This window comes from Talpa occidentalis, unplaced genomic scaffold, assembly GCF_014898055.3.
Source record: "Talpa occidentalis isolate TD23 unplaced genomic scaffold, MPIMG_talOcc4v2.1 talOcc4.8, whole genome shotgun sequence".
Classification (NCBI taxonomy): domain Eukaryota; kingdom Metazoa; phylum Chordata; class Mammalia; order Eulipotyphla; family Talpidae; genus Talpa; species Talpa occidentalis.
In genome coordinates, this window is record NW_023605194.1 from 46,573,491 (window position 1) to 46,596,222 (window position 22,732).

The following is a 22,732-nucleotide window of genomic DNA, read 5'->3' on the forward strand; positions in this document are numbered from 1 at the left end:
ATTGTAGTATTTTCAGTTTATAGTTGATGGTGAGTAACTGTAACTATAGAAAGTAAAACTGAGATTAAGGTAGGGGGCAATCCTATTTGTTAAATTTTGTTAACTCTGCCTTTTTTGTTGTAGTTTATCCAGAACTTTTTGACTTTTTAGTTTGTTTTTCCCTACTAATCTGGTATTATTTTCATATGTCTTTGGCCAAGTTATCCATGAAAAGTTGCTTAATGACATGGAAAGCCTGATGTATCTTCCTTTCAGATAACATCAGTCAGCTATTAACACATTTTGAATAAAGTTGTTGAAATGAGCTTCACACTTGCTTCATTGGGCTATTCTATAAACCATGTTTCTTTATTTTATCTTTAAGCACTTTCTCAAAGGTCTTCCTGAAATCAAGATGTACTATATGTGGCACTGCAGATTTTTCAGTCTAGTAATCCCAGTTATAAGGGAAGCGAGCTTAGGTTGGCATGACTTACTCTGAACAACCCCTTAAGAGCTCACTTTTTTCCTTTCTTTCTTTCTTTTTTTTTGAATCTCATTTTTCAGTTACTCACAATTACCTGCTTATGGTTATAAACTACTTGGCTTCTGGGATCACCTTGCCCTAAATATAATAGGCTTGAATCCTCATTCTATGCCCTGTCGAGTATTATATTTGCCCCAAGACTTCTGCAAATTCTCTGGGGCCAAAGTCTCAGGGTAACCTCTGACTCCAAGCTTTTTCTTCCATTGAATTACTTCAGTTTATGAATGGTCTTTTTATCCCTATTCTATAGTGTGTTAATCCAGAATTGGAAGTTGATTTTAACACACTTGCACATATATACAAACATTCCAACACTCCTAGACAAGGGGTGTCTAGGCAAAATGTACAGAAACTTGGGAAGAATTGAAGGGAGGGGCTTTCTGTATGTAACAAAATATTTTAAGTGGCTTCAATCTCTATATTAGAAATCTTAAAAATCCTTTAGCTACTTTATCTCATTATTCTTCTACCTCTTTTCATCATACCTGTTCTCCTTTGTTTTTCCTTGAATCCTTAAATTCCTATTCATTTGAATGTAGTACGAGTTTCTATCTCTGCACCATTAACTTGGCTTCTGCTCATTTATGCCCTCTGATATCATTCTCCATCTTAAATTATCCTATGAGGTATTTCCCCCAATATAAACAGTTCCTTCCCTAAGAAGGATTTTTTCTAAAGATTTATTTATTCATGCATATAAGAACTGGGGTACAGACCAGAGGTGTGGGGCATGAGAGGATTCACCAGAGACAGAGTGGGGACCAGAACAGGCAGATCCACTGAGATACACTGCTGAAGGGAGCAGCCGGCGAGACAGGAAAGGTCTGCTGCACCATGGGGGTATCTCCCTTGCCAGCTGGGTCTTGAACTCATGCTGCAGAGGCTGCGGATAACCTCATAGGTTGTGTTTTAACCCCTTGCGCCACCAGGGAGGCCCTAAGAAGAATTTTGTAGTGCCCATGCCCTTTCCCTCTCCCCTCACTCCCTCTCTCACTTTTTCCTCTCCCTTCTATCTTTCTCTCTCTCACACATGCTACTAGATAACAATATATTATAGATGTTTCTTAGGGGAAGGTGGTGGGGGAGGGAAACAATCAACTTTACAAATAGATTTTTTTCTTCTGAGCACACTCTTTCATCAAAAGCAGTAGGTGACCTTTTAATTTCATGTCCTTATTTGAATATAATGGACAAAAGCCTAATTCTCCTCTTTCTGATCTTATCTTACAATTTCATTCAAACTTCTGCTCATTGTGGATTCTTTTCTGACACAAATATTTGCTACAATTTTGTGTTTAATCTTTATTGTACAATACCAAACAATTTCCCTGCTATCAGTGTTCTTTAATGGTCTTTCTCTTTTCTTTCTTATGATTTTTTTCCCCAATAACAGAATTTTCTTTTTTTTTTAAATTTTATTTATTTATTTATTTATTTATTATTATTTTTTTAATAATAAATTTTATTTTTATATTCCCCATACAGTTGCAACCCCCCCTTTCTGATCCCAATCCCTCCCCTCCCGCTCCCCACCCCCCAAAAAGTGTCTCTGTTTCATAGTTTTTTGTTGATTCTGATTTTCACTTTCTTATAGTTATTCATTTTCCTGGTCCCTTATTTAAGTTTTCTACATTCCTGCTATGAGTGAGACCATCTGGTATTTTTCTTTTTCTTTTTGGCTTATTTCGCTGAGCATGATGCCTTCCAGCGCCATCCATGTTGCTGCAAATTGCATGTGCTTATCTTTTTTGAATGCTGAGTAATATTCCATGGTGTATATGTACCACATCTTCTTGATCCAGTCATCTATTTTTGGGCATTTGGGTTGTTTCCAAAGCTTAGCTATTGTAAACAGTGCTGCTATAAACATAGGGGTGCAGGTGTTCTTTGGAATTGATGTTTCTGTGTCCTTTGGGTAGATACCTAGGAGTGGAATTGCTGGATCATATGGAAGCTCTATGTTTAGTAGGTCCAGAAATCTCCACACAGCTCTCCATAGTGGTTGGACCAGTTTGCACTCCCACCAACCGTGCAGAAGAGTTCCTTTTTCTCCACACCCTCGCCAACATTTGAATAACAGAATTTTCATCCCTATTGAAATATGTTTACTTTTAGATGCCAGTTAAATGATTTGTTACTTTACTTTTATTCTTTTATTTTTTAAAAGATTTATTTATTTATGAAGCACTGGGTACAGTCAGAAGCATGGGAGGGTGAGAGGATTCACCAGAGCCAGAGCGGGGAGCAGAACAGGCAGACTGACGAAGTACACTGCTGAGGGGAGCAGTGGGTGCAGCAGGAGAGGTCTGCGCACCATATGGGACTCTCACTGGCAGCCAGGGATTGAACCAGCTCTGCAGAGGCTGTGGGCAGCTTTGCAGCCCAGAGCTCAACCGCTGCTCCACCAGGGAGGCCCTACTTTGTTTTTAATTAACAGTCTATAACAATGCATTACTTTTTTATGCAATTCTTATCTTTAATAACTATCATCTTCCCATTCCGGGCCTGTCTCCAGAGTTACAATTATGATGGACCATTTTGAGGACATAGACTGAGACCCCCAATTAGTACACACTTGGTTCACTAAATAACTCTTAATAGGATAAGTATTGCCAACAACTGGGAGTTAATATATAATTCAGTATATCAAGGATTCCTTACTTGGCAGTTTTAAAGGTATCTAGTTTCTTAAGGAAATGCATGTTTTTTTTTTTTCTTTTCTGGGGGAAACAAGTACAATGCAAAAGTTAGAAAGGATATAAAAAAACATGAAATCTTAATATTTAATTAATTGTAGAATCTTAGAAAAGCAATTTAGCTCTTTTGCTGCCATTGCTCATATTTTTATTTTTGTCTTTTTAAATTAATTAATTTTCTTCCATCATTGTGCATTATTTGGGCAGTATTTAATTTCTCCCCTCAGGTAAAGTCTCTATAGTTCTCCTACTGCCATAGTACCAGTGATTCATCTCCCTTGTCCTTTAAGCTCTTCCCTCCGGTTTTGACCCACCCCCTTCCCCTTCTCCATTGTATGCCGTAGATGTGTGGTCTGCTTGCAAGTTCTGTCTGTTTCCAAACCCTTTGTTCTGTTCCTTCATATTCCATATATAAGTGAAACCATCTGATATTTATCTTTTTCCTTTTGATTTATTTTGCTTGGCATTATCCCTTCCAGCTCCATCCATGTTGCTGCAAATGGCATGAGTTTATCTTTTTTGATTGTTGTATTGCTCATCTTTTTCTATGAGAATTTAAGTTAAAATTATTCTCTCTGCACTCTGCACTGTTCAAGTCTTTTGAATGTTTCTTTATTATTTTACCTTTCAAGATTCCACATCCTTTTTTTATTGGCATCTGGATTTTATAAAGATCAATTTTATTTGAGAGAAAATTGTCTTGGAAGTCTCTTGTTTTTTCAAGGGTCAGGAAAATGTACATAGAAAACATGACTTTTCACAGCAGAGAGACCCTGCTTGAATCCTAACTTTAATAGGTGAGTGACTTTTGGAAAGTCAAAATCTGTGAGCCTTGGTTTCTTCATTGAGCTATAGGGATAATGAAACATAAGTGAATACATTGACAGTATCTTGTGAAGTTTGCGTTCTATAATACATAAATTACCTGGAAAGACTTAGAGGTTTTTGTTCACTTTCATTCCATTCCTTGTGCTACTTTCCTCCTCCATTGTACCTAATTCCCACTTTTTGATTCTTCAGTGAAATTTTATCCTTATTCCTTAAAATGAAGTGAAAGTAAATTTGATTCTTGAAGTAACTTTTCTAAATTTTTCCATTTATATAGCATCTAGCCAGCTTTATGTTTAAATAGGATATGCTTATTTTTTTTTGAATTAAGAAATAGATCAGTATCTTTATGGGAAGTCATTCCACTATTTAATAATTTCTGATATAAAATAATATTTAATATTTACTGTACACATTGCTATAAAACATGTATACATTCAACAATGATTTTTACTATGAATAATATTCATAGTTTCGACAGAAAATCGCATATTACTACATTGGTAGTTGAGTTTTTTTGAGACTGTCCTTTATTATTAAAAGGTTGGTAAGGGCAGCAGTCCTTCTGCCCACCTGTGACTGTGCAGGTGCTTCCTTTCACCGACTCTCTCCCTCCACAGGGCAGCAGCTTCCTGCCTGCCCGTGATGCCGGGGCTTCTCCTCACTGACCTCTCTCAGTGGAGGCAGAAGTTCTCAAGGCTGCCCACCTGCAACCACTCAGTCCTCTAAGCAAATTTGTCCCTTTCTGGGCAGCTCTTCCTGCCTGCTTATATCTATGCAAGTGTCTTTTACTCTTTTATCCCTTTCCCTAATAAACCTGTTCTTCAAATATAAAAAAAATAAATAAAAGGCAGGTAGTACAAGCAAAGAGATTTTCTAAAGCTTCCTCTTATGAAAAATATTAGCATTTTCAAAGGGGAGAAATTACTACATAATTCATAGACATTAAAAGTCATATTTCCTGCAGAAGATTTTAGGGAAGAATATTCAGAGAGATATTGAGATTTAAAGGAATAAACAAATAAGACTGGCATTTTATATGATATAGGAACAAAAGGAAATGAGATAAATAGGGTACAAATTACTGAAGTTTTGCTGAATTTCAGTGTGAAAATTGTAGAGACAAAGGAAATTTAAACCATGTAAAATTTATTTCTTGTCTTATTTGCAATGCTGAACTCTGAAAAGATCATGTGAACACGAGGGAATAGAAAGTCTGAAGAGATTTGTAACTAGTATGGGGATTGAATCAGTTATCAAAAACTACCCAGCACATAAAAATTCCTGAGCTTTTATTTGTTGGGTGAATAGGAACAGATATTACTGGTGAACCATACACATATTTAAATAATAGTTAACGTCAATTCTTCTCAACCTATTCCAAAATATTGAAGTGAAGGGAACACTTCTAAACGCATTAAAATGCCAGCATTACTCTCATACCATGACCAAATGACACAAGAAAAGAAAACCACAGGTCAATATCCTTGATGAATATAGAAACAAAAACCATCAGCAAAATAATAACAAACTAAATCCAACAGCATATTAAAAGAATCATACACTAAGACCAAGATGGTTTTACCTGCGACGCAAAGATGGTTCAATGCATGAAATATCACTAATGTGATATACCACATTAGTAAAGGATAAAAATCATGGTCATTTTAATAGATGTCTAAAAAGCATTTGACTAGATTAAACATTCTCTGTTGTGTGACTCATGGAGAGTAATTACATAAACCTAGATGATACAGTTTGCTTAAACACCTTGACTATATGGGGCCACCATTGTATATGTGGTCTATTGTTTACTGAATTGCTACTGGAAAATGGCATGAGTTTAGTGATAGTGTCCTCTCATAATTTTATGGGATTTTTAAATTTATAAAGCAGTAATTAGGATAAGAGCTCTTTTCTCTTGTTTTGCTCCTTTCCTTATATGTCTGGCATATTGCTAGGTCCATGATATATACATGTAGGATGAATATGTTCATATTCTCAACTGATTTCAGAGCAACTTTATAAAGTAGGCAGGCAAGGACAATTTCTCCCATTTTACAGATAACACAATCAAGAGTGGAATAGTGTCTTGCTCAAATATATAAAATTATAAAATGGTATAGCCAGGACTTGAACTGACTTCAAGATCAATGTGCTTTCAACTTCATTGGACTGTTTCTAATTAAGATCTCAAGTCCAAATTTGTTTTGTTTTCTTGATTTAAGTTTTGTTATTATTCATTACAGTAAAAATAATTTGAATAATACATGTGTATGATTTGCTCCCTTTAAATGAACAGTGCTATCATCTTAGAAATTCATTTGCGAAACATGAAAATTAATGGATTATGTTCAAAAAAATAAAATGATTTCATTTTCAGTTAAAATTCACATTGGTTGCTCTTGTTGCTCTGTTAAAGTAAGGTGGATTAGCCTTTTTTAATACTTAAAACAATTTCTTTTTACTCTCAGTATTAATATTTATAGAACATTAATAAATTATTCTTTGGACTATTCCTTCTTTCAGCTTTAGTCTCCAGAATCTTTTGGCATTGTTTCAAACTGACATTTTAAGAACAGTAAGATCACACTTGGTGATTCAGTGCATCTTGTGAGGTACTTATTCGATATGTTTTTTTAAAAAATATAAAATATAAATATAATGTTTTCTTTTAATGTTACAGGTAGCATACAGCACCTTGTATGATATATTAAGGAAGGAATGTATGATATATTATGATATGTTAAGTAAATAAGGAATGTATGATATGTTAAGTAAGGAAAAATGACAACTGTTGAGCTGGTTATTCTTTTGGAGCAATGCTACTTGATTTTTTTTTCATTATGAAAATTAGTAGGCTGCTGGAGCTGTGGAGTTATTTAATTCTATTGATCTAACTACACTTTTCAGTAAGACATGGCGTTGGCAGTGAGGGCCCTGGAAGCTTTGTTGCCAGGACCCTGGCTGCATTTTCTCCTGCTACCTCAGCCAGTTTCTTCTTGTCCTTCTTCTCAAATTGCTCCATGAATCTACATAATTTTCATGAACTCATTGAATGCATAGTTTATATAGAATATTGACTTTGATTTTTTAAAAATATGTTGTCAGGAAAAGGAAAAAATTGTATTTGAGAAGAGGGAATGTTGAATCAATTAGCTATTTTCTGTGCTGCCCTATTCATGCTTCTCTTTTCTGCTTAAGACTGATTTTTGTTTTTGGCAATGGGAGGTGTACAATATGGTCTCTGGTGTCTTATTTGGTGGATTATTTTCATCATTATTTCTAAACAGAAAGACTTTTTTTTTTTTTTTTCATAAGGGAGTGTCATTGACATTTATTTTTTTTTTAATTTTTTTTTTTCAAATATTAAATTTTATTTTTATATTCCCCCATACAATTGCAAACGCCCCATTCTGACCCCAATCCTTCCCCTCCCGCCCCCCACCCACCAAAAAGTGTCTCTGGTTCATAGTTTTTTGTTGATTTTGATTTTCACTTCTTATATTCATTTTCCTGGTCCCTTATTTAAGTTTTCTAGATTCCTGCTATGAGTGAGACCATCCGGTATTTTTCTTTTTATTTTTGGCTTATTTCGCTGAGCATGATCCCTTCCAGTGCCATCCATGTTGCTGCAAATTGCATGTGTTTATCTTTTTTGAATGCTGAGTAATATTCCATGGTATATATGTACCACATCTTCTTGATCCAGTCATCTATTTTTGGGCATTTGGGTTGTTTCCAAAGCTTAGCTATTGTAAACAGTGCTGCTATAAACATAGGAGTGCAGGTGCTCTTTGGAATTGATGTTTCTGTGTCCTTTGGGTAAATACCTAGGAGTGGAATTGCTGGATCATATGGAAGCTCTATGTTTAGTAGGTCCAGAAATCTCCACACAGCTCTCCATAGTGGTTGGACCAGTTTGCACTCCCACCAACAGTGCACAAGAGTTCCTTTTTCTCCACATCCTCGCCAACATTTGTTGTTGCTAGTTTTTTTAATATGTGCCATTCTCACTGGTGTAAGATGGTATCTCATGGTAGTTTTGATTTGCATTTCCCTGATTACAAGTGATGTTGAACATTTTTTCATATGTCTGTTGGCCATTTGCATTTCCTCTTCAGAGAAGTTCTTTTTAGCTCTTCTGCCCATTTTTTGACTGGATTATTTTCTTTGTTGTTGCTGAGTCTCATCAGCTCTTTGCAGATTTTTGTGATCAGTCCTTTATCATTAGTGTTGGGTGCAAAAATGTTCTCCCAGTTGGTGGGGTTCTCTTTGTTTTTGTTATTGTCTCTTTTGCTGTGCAGAAGCTCTTTAATTTGATGTAGTCCAGCTGTTTATCTTTCTCTTCACTATCACTGCTTTGGATGATGTGTCTGTAAAGATGTCTTTGATGTGCAAATCCCGTAGTGTTTCGCCTATATTTCCTTCTATGTATTTTATGGTTTCAGGTCTTATGTCTAGTTCTTTAATCCATTTTGAGTTGATTTTTGTGTATGGTGTGAGGTAGTGGTCAAGCTTCATTCTTTTGCATGTAGCGACCCAGTTTTCCCAGCACCATTTATTGAACAAACTTTCTTTGCTCCAATGCATAGTCTTCGCTCCTTTGTCAAAGATTAGTTGACCATAAATCTGTGGGTTTATTTCTGGATTTTCTATTCGATTCCATTGGTCTGTATGTCTGTTCTTGTTCCAATACCATGCAGTTTTGATGATTATGGCTTTGTAGTATAGTTTGAAGTCTGGGAGTGTGATGCCTCCATTTCCTTCTTTTTTTTTCAGTAGAGCTTTGGCTATTCGGGGTTTTTGGTGATTCCATATGAATTTCATCAATAATTGTTCTATTTCTTTGAAGAATGCCATTGAGATTTTGATTGGAATAGCATTGAATCTGTATATTGCTTTTGGTAGGATGGCCATTTTAATAATGTTTATTCTTCCAATCCATGAGCAGGGGATGTCTTTCCATTTCTTTGTGTCTTCTTCTATTTCTTTTAACAGTGTTTTATAGTTTTCTTTGTATAGGTCCTTTACCTCTTTTGTTAGATTTATTCCCAAATATTTGATTTTTTTTGTTTCGATAATAAAAGGGGTGGTTTTTTTGATTTCTTCTTCTTCAGATTTATTGTTTGTGTATAGGAAGGCTACTGACTTTTGCGTGTTGATTTTGTATCCTGCCACTTTACTGAATTGATTGATGAGTTGAATTAGTTTTTCTGTGGAGATTTTGGGGTTCTCTATGTATATTATCATATCATCTGCAAATAGTGATAGTTTGACTTCTTCTTTTCCTATTTGGATTCCTTGGATGTCTTTCTCTTGTCTTATTGCTCTGGCTAGGACTTCCAGTATTATATTGAAAAGCAGTGGTGAGAGTGGACATCCTTGTCTTGTTCCAGATCTTAATGGAATTGCTTTCAGCTTTTCACCATTGAGAATGATACTGGCTGTTGGCTTGTCATAGATGGCCTTTATGATGTTGAGGTATGTTCCTTGTATCCCAAGAATTTCAAGGGCTTTTATCATGAATGGGTGTTGCACTTTGTCGAAAGCTTTCTCAGCATCTATTGATATTATCATATGGTTTTTATATTTCTTTTTGTTGATGTGTTGGATAACGTTGATTGATTTTCGGATGTTAAACCATCCTTGTGCCCCTGGAATGAATCCAACTTGGTCGTGGTGAATTATCTTATGGATACATTGTTGGATTCTGATAGCTAAAATTTTATTGAGGATTTTTGCATCAGTGTTCATTAGGAGATTGGCCTATAGTTTTCCTTTTTGTGTTGTCCTTATTCGGTTTTGGTATTAGTGTAATATTGGCTTCATAGAACGTGTTTGGTATTGTCCCTTCCTTCTCAATTTTTGGAAGAGTTTGTGAAGGATAGGCACTAATTCGTCTCTGAATGTTTGGTAGAATTCATTTGTAAATCCATCAGGTCCTGGGCTTTTTTTTTGGGAGGTTTTTAATTACCATTTCAATTTCGCTGCTTGTAATTGGTCTGTTTATGTGTTCTATTTCTTCTTTATCTAGCTTTGGGTGATTGTAGAGTTGGAGGAATTTGTCCATCTCCTCTAGATTGTTGAACTTGTTTCCATATAACTGTTCATAGTAGTTACTGATTATTCTTTTGATTTCTGCTGTGTCCGTTGTGATTTCTCCTCTTTCATTTATGATTCTGTGTATTTGTGCTTTCTCCCTTTTTTCCTTTGTGAGCCTGGCTAGGGGTTTGTCTATTTTATTTATTTTTCAAAGAACCAGCTCTTGGTTTCATTGATCTTTTGGATTGTTTTTTAGTTTCAATTTCATTTATTTCTGCTTTGGTTTTTATATTTCTTTTCTTCTACTGGTTCTGGGGTTTTTTGTTGTTCTTTTTCTAGATCTTTGAGCTTCGAGATTAGGTTGTTTCTTTGAGTTCTTTCTTGTTTTTTGATGTGAGCTTCTATTGCTATATATTTTCCTCTTATTACTGCTTTTGCTGCATCCCATACATTTAGGATATTGGTGTCCTCCTTGTCATTCAATTCAAAGAATTTTTTAATTTCTTCTTTGATCTCCTCGTTAGTCCAGTGGTCTTCCAGTAGTGTGGCTTTTAATCTCCATGAGGTAGGATAGTTCCTTGCCTTCTTTTTATGATTTATTTCTAGTTTGATGCCTTCGTGGTCAGAAAAGATGGTTGGTATGATTTCAATCTTGGTGTATCTGTTGATGTTTGTCTTGTGCCCCAGTATGTGATCGATCCTGGAGAATGATCCGTGTGCGCTTGAGAAAAATGTGTACTCCGTTTTTTTTGGGTTTAGTGTTCTATAGATGTCTGTTAAGCCCAAATGCTCTAGGTCCTTATTTAGAGCTTTAGTTTCTTTACTTATTTTTTGTCTTGTTGATCTATCCATTGTTGATAGTGGTGTGTTGAAGTCTCCCACTACATATGTGTTTTCTCTGATGTCTGTTTTCAGAGAGGACAACAGTTGTCTGATATATTTTGGTGCTCTTTCGTTTGGTGAGTATATGTTAATGAGTGTTATTTCTTCTTGAAGTATTGTCCCCTTAATCATAATGTAGTGACCATTGGGGTCTCTTTTTATTTTTTTGAGTTTGAAGTCTGTTTTATCTGATATAAGTATAGCTGTTCCTGCTTTCTTTTTTGGCCCATTTGCTTGTAGGATTGTTTTCCATCCTTTGACTTTGAGCCTATTTTTATCTTTCGTAGCTAAATGTGTTTCCTGGAGACAGCAAAAGGTTGGGTTTTGTTTCTTAATCCAGGCTGCAACTCTGTGTCTTTTATTGAAGAGTTTAGTCCATTTACATTTAGAGTTAATATTGATATGTTAGCATCTGTATTTGCCATTATGTTTGTCTTTCCTTTGATTTTATTTATTTATTCTTTTAATAACTTTTTTTTTTTTTTGGCCTTCTTTCGTTGTTATTCGTCCCTCTGAGGTTCTGGCTTTAGGATTCCTTGTAGTATTTTTTGGAGTGGGGGTTTAGTCGCAATGAAATTCCGGAGTTTCTCTTTGTCTGGGAAGGTCCATATTCTTTCTTCATGGAGGAAAGAGAGCTTTGCGGGATAGAGTATTCTTGGTTGGCATCTGTTTTCTTGGAGTCTGTTGACTATGTCCCTCCACTCTCTCCTTGCCCGTAGTGTTTCTTCAGAGAAGTCTGATGTCAGCCTGATTGGTTTTCCTTTGAATGTTATCTGTTTCTTCCCTCTTGTCAGCTTCATTATTTTTTCCTTGTCCTGGATTCTTGGGAGCTTTACTATTATGTGTCTTGCTGTGTTTTTCCTTTCGTCGTGGAAGTTTGGTGTTCTTCTTGCTTCTTGTATATCAATTTTCAGCTCCTTCTTCTCATTTGGGAAGTTCTCTTCAATTATATCCATGAATATTTTCTCTGTTCCTACATCTCTCTCCTCTCCTTCTGGAATTCCTATAACTCTTATATTTCCTTTCCTCATGGAGTCAGATAGTTCCCGAAGTCTTTCTTCATTCTTTTTCCTTCGTACTTCTCTTTCCTTTTCTGTTTTGGTTCTTTTTATTTCTGTGTCTTCAAGATTACTTATTCGTTCTTCCATTTCATCTATTCTGCTTTCATTGCTTTTCCCAGAGTTCTTTAGTTCCTCCATTAATTCTTTGATCTCCTGCATTTCTCTTACTTCCCTCTTTAGGGACTCAATTTCCTTCTTCTGATCTATCACTTTTTTAATCATGGCAATTTTAAATTCTCTTTCTGGAAGGCTCAGAAGTTCTTCCAAGTTGCTGTCGTTGCAATCTGGGGAGTGGTTTTCTTTTTGTGGTGTGCTTCTTTCCTGAGGAGTTTTTAGGTTGCGTGTGGTTCTTCTACTCCCTACTGTCTGTTTTCTAATTTGTCGTATGCGTTGGGACACTGTGTTACTCGGACTGACTGACATCTTGGGTGAACTTCTCCGCTCCCCTCTGGCTCTTCCAGGAGCCATCTCTGTCTTCTGGGGGAGGTTTCTGCTGGTTTTAGGCAGTTTTTACTGAAGAAATGTCCCTGTTCTCAAATGGCGAAGCGGGATGCAGTCCCTGCGCCTCCGGTTTCAGGCACACTCTTCTGCGCCCCCGGTCTGCCCCGGACGTGGGTGCCTGCTCCCTCTGTGGGCTCAGACTGCTGGTCGGAAGGGGCCTGGCGTGGAATAACTTCCCGGCTGGCCACTGGGTCCTCCAGAAACCTTCTGCCCTTTTCAAGCAGTCTTAAGAAATGTCCTGTTTTATAGGGTGTTAGTGACTTTTTTTTTTTCCTGGTCGCTAGGTGGCGCCAGAGATCTCTCCTATTGGCCTTGGGGGGCTGTTTTTCGCCTCCCCCCACCCCGTGGGACAGAGAACAGAGCGGGAATGGTAGGGTACACCTCAACAGCTTTGGGGTGCTGTGTCTGCCTTGTGCCCCACCGTCGTGGAGAAACCACGCCCCGAATTTTCGTGCCCCGGGTCTCAGTTCAAAGCCCTCAGTTCCAGGACGCGGGCTGTAGCCCAGTTCAGTGGCGCGGGAATGGCGCCTTTTGCACAGCTCCCGTGCCTGGGCGCCTGGTTCCTGCTCACTCAGGGAGGGACCTTCACCTCAGTGAGGACCTCCGTGCGTCTCCCTGCAAGCCTAGGTCGCAGGCGCGGGGACCTGGGCAGCCGTGATCCAGGTCTGCACTTGCTTTTCAAGCTCCCCGAGCGCGCTGTGTTTCCGCGCCAGCTTACTGGCAGCCTGGGCTGTGTGCGCGTCTCCCGGGGTCTTTGTTCTTCTCTAATGGCGCCCGGAGCCGTTCGCTCACCGCCGCGGCGGATCCTGCAGGGTTCGCCTCAGCTCCCGTTCACGGGGTGTGGTGGCTGCAATAGTTCCTTTCCACTCACAGTCCCGCTTGCTGCGTCGTTTGTTCTTATGGGCCGTTTTGGTTTGTTGTTTCCTCCTCTCTGCGGGTCGGAGAGTGCCGCCTCTGTGGGCGGGGGAGGGGAGCAGGGTTCTGCGCTTCCCTCCCTTCTAGTCCTCTTTTATGGCCACTTTCTTCTTCGGGCAGTTCGCTGGCGTCACCCGTTTATCTTCCGTGTCCCAGTTCTCACTGGGACCTGCCGCTTTTCCTCCCTATTCACTTTTTTTAATGGGAGATCTTACTGGCAGCGTCTCCTCGCCGCCATGTTGCTCCGCCCCCTTCCAGAAAGACATTTGATGAAAAAACATACACTAGAGATGTTTACAATGCTTACTTCTGTGGCGAATGTCTGACCTAGAGATGTTGGTTCTCATTCTTATCTACTCTTTTTTTTTTAAAGATTTATTTATTTATACAAGAACTGGGGTACAGGCCAGAGGCGTGTGAGGGTAAGAGGATTCACCAGAGACAGAGTGGGGAGCAGAACAGGCAGATGGACAGAAATACACTGCTGAGGGGAGTGGTGGGCGAGAAAGGAAAGGTCTGCTGTGCCATGTGGGTATCTCCCTGGCCGGCCGGGAATCCAACTGGCACTGGAGAGGCTCTGCAGAGGCTCTGCAGGGGCTGCTAACAGCTTCACATTGCTGCACTCAACCTGCTGTGCATCTGGGGAGGCCCTCTTAATACATTGGATATGGTAGTTAAATAGGGCAACATTTGGAGTTGTTTCTCAGTTCAGAAATCATTTTTATTCTCAGTTTTAAAATAATTTTATAACATACTAAGGTTTCTTTGGGGTTCAGATTTATTCACTACACTTTTTAAAATTTAAATTTAATAATTTTTAATGAGTTAAAATATTCACGGTGAATAAATTCAGTGTTCAACATATTATTTGTAGTTCTTGTATCATTTTAAATTCACATTCAAAATTTTGAACAGATTAAATCCAGGAATATTAAAATCCCTTCCATTATTTGTGATTCCTTTTCCAATTTATCTTAAACTGAGAGATCATTTATTTTAGAAATAGTCAATATAATGAAATTATAATGCCCTGTACTAATGTGGAAAGTCTCAAGAGGTCTGTTTCAATGATGAAGCAGATGTCTATTGGAATGAAAATCCTCAAATCAAGTCAATATGAAGTGACTTTAAATAAAACCTAAACCCCACCTTAAGAATGTCTTATTTTTGGGCCTTCCTGGTGGCCTAGAGGTAAAGTATCAGCATTACCACCGTGATGGTCTGGCGATTACCTTCCAGGGAGCAACCCACATGGCACAGCAGACCTCTTCTGTCTAGCCCACTGCTCCCCTTAGCAATGCATTTCAGTAGAGCTGCTTTTTCTGCTCCCCACTCTGTCTCTGGTGAATCCTCTCACCTCCTGCACCTCTGACCTACATCCCAGTTCTAAGCAAAATAAAATAAATAACAATATTACAAAAAAGAAATAATAATTTAAAAAAATTAAAAAGAAAGAAGTCTTATTTTGAGCTTCTCGATTTTGGCTTCATCTACAGGATAAAACATTGCTTTTACCCTTTATCATCTTTAGGTGTGTATGTGAGCAGATGGTGGGGGGTGTGTGTGGAATGTGTTTAATAGAAATCTAGCCCAAAGTTATACTACAGGTTTTATGTGACCTCTTCTCGACAATTTTTGTTATTGTAAATGAAAAAAATTTACGTAAAGGGATGAGACATCATAGTTTGAGTACCTTGAGCTATTTAGCATCAATAAATGGAGGATATAAGACCTGATAACGAAAGTTCAAGCTAAAATCTCCACATTATACAAACTGAACTTTAATGAAAATATCCTGCAGTGATGTATCGTTACTGGATTTTTCTCGGCGATGGACTTACTACCTAGACGTATTAGTTTTCATGTTTCTAACTTTGAAAATTTATAAATGTGTTTACCCTTAAGTCCTTATTTGTAGTTTATTGATTTCACCTAGATAAATGTGAGAAAGAAATGTTTAAAACGTAGAGCTAATATTTCTTAGGGAAAAGTACAGGGCATAAAGAATGATTGACATTGAACAGATTAATTGGTAGAATAGTTTATATTAATTAACTTAGAGATAAAATTAGTTAGATTGTTTAGAATCTTAGAGCTGGTATTATTTTTATTTGCCATAGTAAGATGAGAAATGGGTAAACCTCAAAAGTGATCATACTATATCAGTAGTTAATATAAAGGTCATTAAAATTATTTTAAAAGAAATTTACTATAAAAGGGGCAAAGTGAGTAGACTTTTGGTGAATTTAAATTCACAGGTAGAATCAATTTCCATTTAAAGCTCTGAAAACTCTTCATGTCCTTCAAGGCCCTCATCCCACCCCTTTCTCAAATTCATATCTTCTATGAATCAGTATTAATGAGATTTTTTTCTATTCCTCCACATACTACTACTTTTAATCTCTTTTTTATACTCCTACTTTGCCTTGTGCTAGAGTTAATGGTAGAGTAGAAAGAGCATGAATATTGTAGTAAAAACCCAGTTTAAACTTGCTGAGTCCCAGTTTATTCACTTTTAAAATGGGGAGAGAAATATGAACTCCTTTGGTTCTTGTGAGAATTAAATTGGAAAACATAAAGCACTTGACACTGAGCAGGCACTCAGTAAGTGTCAGTGTCTTTCCCATTTCTTAGTTTTATGTCTGTTTTCCCCTGAAGTCTATAAATTCCTTTAGGGCAAGAAATGTGTTTTATATTTATAGTGCCTTGTGCATAGTAGGTGCTAAAAGATTATTTGTTGAGTTTAATTTACTGTCCTGCTGTGGAAGCTTAGTGCCATTATTTCTCATTTCTTTTTCCTCTGTCACCTTGCATTGAGATAAACATGCTGCTTTCATGAAATTGAAGATTTAATTCAGTAAAAAGCCATTATAATATGAGTTATTCTATAGAGTTTAAAATTGTAAGGGTCAAATAATTTCCCTGGAAACTTAATACATGCTATAAAATCTTATTAGCCTGTCTCACAGTATCATAGTCACAGCTGAGTTCTGGTGTGTTTCAGATGGTGAAGTCTCTTCTGTAGAAATCTATGTAATAACACACAGTGAGAAAATGGGAAATAAATGATGAAGAGAAAGCAAAATGCAAATGTCTTGCAAATGCCATTACTTGACATTTTCAATAACTGATCCTCCAAAGTATGTTCTAAGTTGGAGAATTCAATTTCTTGTGAGCTTATTTTGCCTAATTAATTATTAGTAATAGAACAGTATTCTGAGATTCACTGCAATATGTTTCTTTGTGTTTATCTAGTATCTGACTTAAAAATGAATGGAAACATTCTGATTCAGCAGAACTGATTTCATAACTCATCTGTGTTATAGAGCAGAAATGAATAAATGTTTGCTGAACATGCTACTTACGCTTCGATCATCAAAATACTAGTATTCTTTCTTTCTTGAAATATAAGATTTGAGAGATCATCCTGGCTGAAATTTGCTATGTGCCTATTCTGTCCATTTATTTCTACACAGGGAAGCACCTACCTTTTCATAAAATTTTTTTCATGACTGGAATTTGAGAATTCTTTTAATACATTTTTCAGTATGACTTGAAATTATACCTCCATTGTAATTTTTTCTTTAAAAGTAGTAGTGTGTCCTAAACCATGAAGAATTTTTATAAAAGTGAAGTATGTTTTTTTGTTAGCATGAGGAGAAAACCAGCTTCTCCTTCATGCATTAATATTTGTTGTACTTAGGATATAGTTTCTCGTTCTTCATAATTATCATTGAATAACATTTAGGTAACATTTTTATCTCTAATCAGTGGGAGAGACTGAGGCTCTGTATTGACTTTTACTCTGTGTTAGACAGGGAATTTGAGAAAAATATGCTGCTATACTAATGATTTACTTTTGCTTTCAATTTTAGTTTCGAAGGACATTTGAGTCTCTCAAAAATGTTTCTAACAAATCCGACCTCCAGAAAACCTACCAGAAGCTTGGGAAAGAACTTGAAAACCTGGATTATTTGGCCTTCAAACGTCAGCAGGTAGGAGTTGGAGTTCATCTCCTCCTCGGTGGAGGAGGTGAACACTTTAGTCTTGTCTGTCAGAGGTTCAGGTGGGTCTGAAGAGACATCTAATGTTTAGGGCAGAAATAGATTGTGCTGTGCCCACCAACAGTGGTCAGATGGCTTAGGTAATATTGAATGTGCTTGCTTTTAGATGTGTGCTTCAGGGGTTTCCACATGTGTCCCTATATCTCCTTTAAAGAAAACTCCTACTAGTTTGGGAAGATCCAGCTAGTCTTTGACTAAGGATGTCTCACTGACATAAAGGGAACCGCTAAGTTTAAACTTGGCCAGAAGGCCTTTATATTTGAAAGGAGGATACTAAGTGGCTGACATAAAAAGTTCACCTGTAATGTACATAAAAAAGTCATCTGTGGATGTACATAAAAATTTAGGGAATAGGGTCTTATATATGCCAAAATATTCATTAACCTTTAGTTTTCTTGTTTGATCTTTAAAGATTACTAAAAATTTGCTAAATGTGAAAGGTTGAAGGAAAATGTACTTTTCAAATATAGTCTTTTCACCTCTTTGTATAGGCCTCAAGATAAATTAAGGGTCAACATGGACTTCTATAAGCTTTTTTTTAGGTTCAGTAATTTATAATTTTAATAATCATTAAATTCTATGTATTTGCAAGATGCTGCTGCAATAGCTACTTTTCCCATGCTGGATCTTGTTTCTTTATAGCCACTAGGTGTCAGGATTGTCAAGTTTTTACTTTGATGGAATGTTTATTCCAATCAGAACAGCGGTTAACTAGACTGAAATTCGGAATGTGCTCAATGATGGGTAACGGAACGTCTAGAGAAATAAGTTAAGTGACTGACTTGCATGGCCAGAGACTGAGTCCATTACTTAGAGTCCTTCCTGTTTGTGTGGCAAAGAGTGGTATTATTGCCTTTGTCTAATTCACAATTTTTGGATCTTTTGGATCTTTTGACTGGGGTGAGGGGCATTTCTAAGGCGGGTTTCCTATATTTTGTTATCCATCATGAAATTAGCATGATGTGGCTCAGAAGTATTGACTGGAGAAGAGAATTGTGTTCTAGGTTTTGCTTCATCACAAATATTATATTAGCATGTAACCTTCAGGGGCCCTATTTTCTTAGGCTTTGTATTTGTTTTGCAGAATGTTCTGGTGTACATGAATATCTTGGCACATGCTTTAATTTATAGGAAAAAGCACACAATGTGCATTTATTTATTTAATTTTAAATTGGTGATGGTTAGGTATTAACATGTGTAACAGAAGCTAGTACAGTAAGCTCCCAGATGCTGCTGCTTAAAATTCAGTGTGAGTCATTGCTCTGGCCTATGTGATTTTTAGGACAGTTTTGTTTCCAGGAGCCATATTTTACCACTGAGGGGTATTTGAGTTGCCAGGCAGTAGTCATTGTCCTCTTATCGTTCCTCATTAGCACATTTTCAGTGATTAGATTCTTACATTAGCTAATTGTGAATCTGGAAAAATGTGAATGCTTCAAGTGTAGAGAGTAAAAGACAGATAGGTAAACCTTGTGTGAGGAAGACAGAGAGGGACATGGTATATGTGATATATATATATATATATTATATATATATATATATATCTCAGTATATATACACACATATATGCATGTATCAATCATACATATAGTTTATTGAATGATAGCCATATGCCACATAGTGTGATCAATACTTTTGTGAATTAGATCATTAAATGGAATTGGGCTTATAAGCTATATTTTACAGATGAGAAAACTATCAAGATAGTTTAGTTTCTTGCCTACAATCACTGATCTAGTAAGACATGAGGTTGGGCTTCAAATCTAAATCAGTATAATTCTAAACTGAGGCTTTTCCCAGATCTCATTCCCATCAACCCTGAGAGGAACCAATTTGGGGGAATAGTAAAGTGAGGGATTTTAGGCATGGAGGGTTAAGACAATTTTAGGAGGGACCAAACCTGAGATTTCAGAGAAATTTGCAATGGGTATCTGGTAAGAGGCAAATGACAGGCCATTCTTTCCCCTTCTCGCTCTCATGCAACTTATTCAGTATAGACAAAAATGCAAAAAGCCTTTTGTGAGATTATCTTTAGACAGCTAAGAAAATTATAAAACTTTATTTGGATAATCTTAATAGTGTTATATCCAGTAGAACCCTAGTTCTAGAGAATTTAAAAAGCTGTTTTTAAGCTCAAAGGGATAAGTCCTTCTGAAACGGGCTTACATGCACCCAAAGCATACTGTCAACCCTTTGTCTTATTTGATCACACCTTTCTCTATACCTTGTGATCATTTTTTTTCCTAACTAGAAAAATTGAAAGGGGAATTGGAAGGAAATATCAGAAAGAGGATGGTAGTATAGAAAGAAAGTTGGGGACCAAATTAATGATGGAAAAAGAGGGAAAGAGACTGCTAGGGGTAAAGTAAGAGGGATTAAGTAAGGGAAATTGCTCTATACTTGATTTTATATGTGTCTAACAAAACATTGATTTTTGAAAAATTTAAAAATGAACCCAAACTAGAAATATAGAAGAAAAACAGAGAAAACAGTAAAGGAAAGAGATGGCAAAAAGTAACAAAGACAAACTTTCTTTCCTATTTTGTTTCTGAATGTCTGCAGCTCTTCCTAAAAATTTGTAAAATTCACCAATTGCTTCTGTACCAAAACCACAGGTGAACTAGGGGGCCCTATGGGAAGGGTTCAGGGTCAGAGCATTACCTCATTCCCAACTTGATGGGATTTCCTTTTATTCTCTTATCCTATTCCCTTGAAATCCCCCAAAGCCCATTAAACATACACCAGAAAGTTTCTCCTACTGGAAAAGATTCAGGTAGAAAATTACAATTCAGCAAGAAACTTATGCCTTATAAGGCAGCATTCTTTGAACTAGAAAATTAGTCATGGTTTGTTCCCTGGTCCCACTACATCTGTCATTCCTTCTTGTGACAGAATGTAAGCTCCATAAGGACAGGCCCTCATCTGTCACCTTCAGTGCTGTATCCTCTGCAGTGTTCACAGCAGTACCTGACCCATGGCAATGTTCAATAAATACTTGTTGGTGCTGTTATTGCTCTGAGCAAGGAAGCATGCCAAAAGTTTTGGCCTCAGATTACAGGCAATTAAAATTGATGTGTTTTACTTACACTTCTGAAATTTAGAAGGGCAATAACCCTTTGGTTTCCTGGATGCCAAAGTCTGACAGATTTGCCCTGCCTTGTTTACTATACAGGTTTCCTCCTGACACATGTAATTTTCCCTCCAATAATTTAAACAAAAGTAAATTTTAAATTTTACCTTAATTATGATCTGTGGATGTACAATGAATTGACTATAATTATTTTCTTGGACTCATTCAGTAGATTTTCTCTCTTTTTCTATGGTATTTTAAACACCATTTTTCAGAGATTTATTTCCTAGAATCAGATATGTCCCTGGAGAACTTTATTCTTTCATCTATCTTTTTTTGGGTTATTATGTTTTCTCTCCCAGGCCTGTGTTCAGCTTAGCCTTGCCTTTGCCTTGCCTGCTCTTTTCTTTCCTTTAAAAAAGTTTTTTTTTTAAAGTGAGTGCTTGTGCTTCAGCTATTCCTTGGGCTGTATTTTAGGTGTGGGAACAAGCATCTCTCCATTTTCCTACTGTCAAAAAGACTAATGTTGAATATAGTTTGGGTCTGAGATGGTGAGTGGAGGCCATGATAGATGAGGTGGTGGGTTTTCCAGGATGAGTAAGCCTGAAGAAAACAGATGACAAAGCAGGATTAACCTGAGAATCTGGAGGTTTTTTCAGTTTTTACCTTTGAGAGATGAAATCTTGGAATTTAACTGCTTGGACTGTTGATTTTATCTTCCTGGTTGATGCTACATAGGTGTAGTAATAGCAAGCTTCAGCTATTATAGAGATCCCAGGCTGATGTATTAACTTGAGAGGTTTTAAATCAAGAGATTTCCTTGGAGCTTTGGTTTCATGGAATAAAATAAAGTAAGGTTTGATAATCTGGACTTTAATTCCTTCTTCTCTTCTTCTATCCATAATACCCAACCATGGCTTTATTGTTTTATTTTTAAAGATTTATTTATTTATGCATTCAAGAGCAGGGATATAGACCAGAGATGCAGGTGGTGAGAGGATTCACCAGAGACAGAGTGGTTAGCAGAACAGGAAAATCTACTGAAATACACTGCTGAGGAGAGCAGCAGGCGAGACAGTAGAGGTCTGTTGCGCCATGTGGGTCACCTCCCTGGCTAGGGCTTGAACTCGTGCTGCAGTGGCTGTGGATAGCTCTATAGTGCTGCATCTTAACCCCTTGCGCCACCAGGGAGGTCCCTCCTAACCACAGCTTTATAGGATATATACCCCTTTCACAGGCTTCTGAAGTCCTTTCATATAAAACAAAGTTGATATTATTGACTTGAATATTTTATAGACATTTACACATGAATGGGAAAATACATACAATTAAAATATTGTACTTTAGATACACATCCATGTTGTAAGTAACACACCACAAACCCTTGACCTTCCTGTATCATGGCAAGCTGCTCTTGTCTTCTGAACTTTCCACAAGGTTAATATAATTAGGTATTTAGAATACCCTTCTTCTATTTACTTAACTACTAAGCATTCTTTAAAGTTAAACTGAAGTCTGTCTTCCCTCTTAGCACTTTATCTTATGCCCTCTAGTCAGCATGTAAACTCCTCCTTTTCTGGCATTCTTACCTTTTTAAAATTTTATATATTTTTCACATCATCATTTTTGTACAATGTATGTTTTTCTCCTCTCAGGTGTAGTTCCCGTGCATTTCTTTCTTACCTTCTATCTGTGTCATACAATATAGCATATGATTGATTATACACTCACTGAGATCCCATGTAGTACAGGGGAGAGCATGGATTTTATAGTTAACCAATCTGGTTAAATTATTTGGGCACTGTAGCTTCTTCTTCTTCTTCTTTTTTTTTTTTTGAAGATTTATTTATTTATGCATACAAGTACTGGGGCACAGGCCAGAGGTGCAGGGGGTGAGAGGATTCACCAGAGACAGAGTAGGAAACAGAACAAGCAGACTGACCTAAGTACACTCCTGAGGGGAGCAGTGGGCGAATCAGGAAAGGTCTGCTGCGCCATGTGGGTTGCTCCCTGGCTGGCTGGGGGGTCGAACTCGTGCTGCAGAGGCTGCAGAGGCTGCAGACTGCTTCACAGAGTGGTGCTTAATCCCTTGTGCCACCAGGGAGGCCCTGTAGCTTCTTCTTTTAAAAAGTTAAGGGAACAAT

At 37.2% G+C, this 22,732-nt stretch overlaps 1 protein-coding gene across 2 annotated transcripts in view; it reads left to right on the forward strand.

The window, feature by feature from the left end:
* CTNNA3 (catenin alpha 3) overlaps positions 1-22,732 on the forward strand; it is a 1,457,807-nt gene that overhangs the window by 141,328 nt on the left and 1,293,747 nt on the right. For both annotated transcript variants that reach the window (XM_054690496.1, XM_054690495.1), the window contains exon 5: positions 17,330-17,449. In XM_054690496.1, coding sequence (XP_054546471.1) covers positions 17,330-17,449 — 120 coding nt within the window. The remainder of the gene's footprint in view (positions 1-17,329; positions 17,450-22,732) is intronic.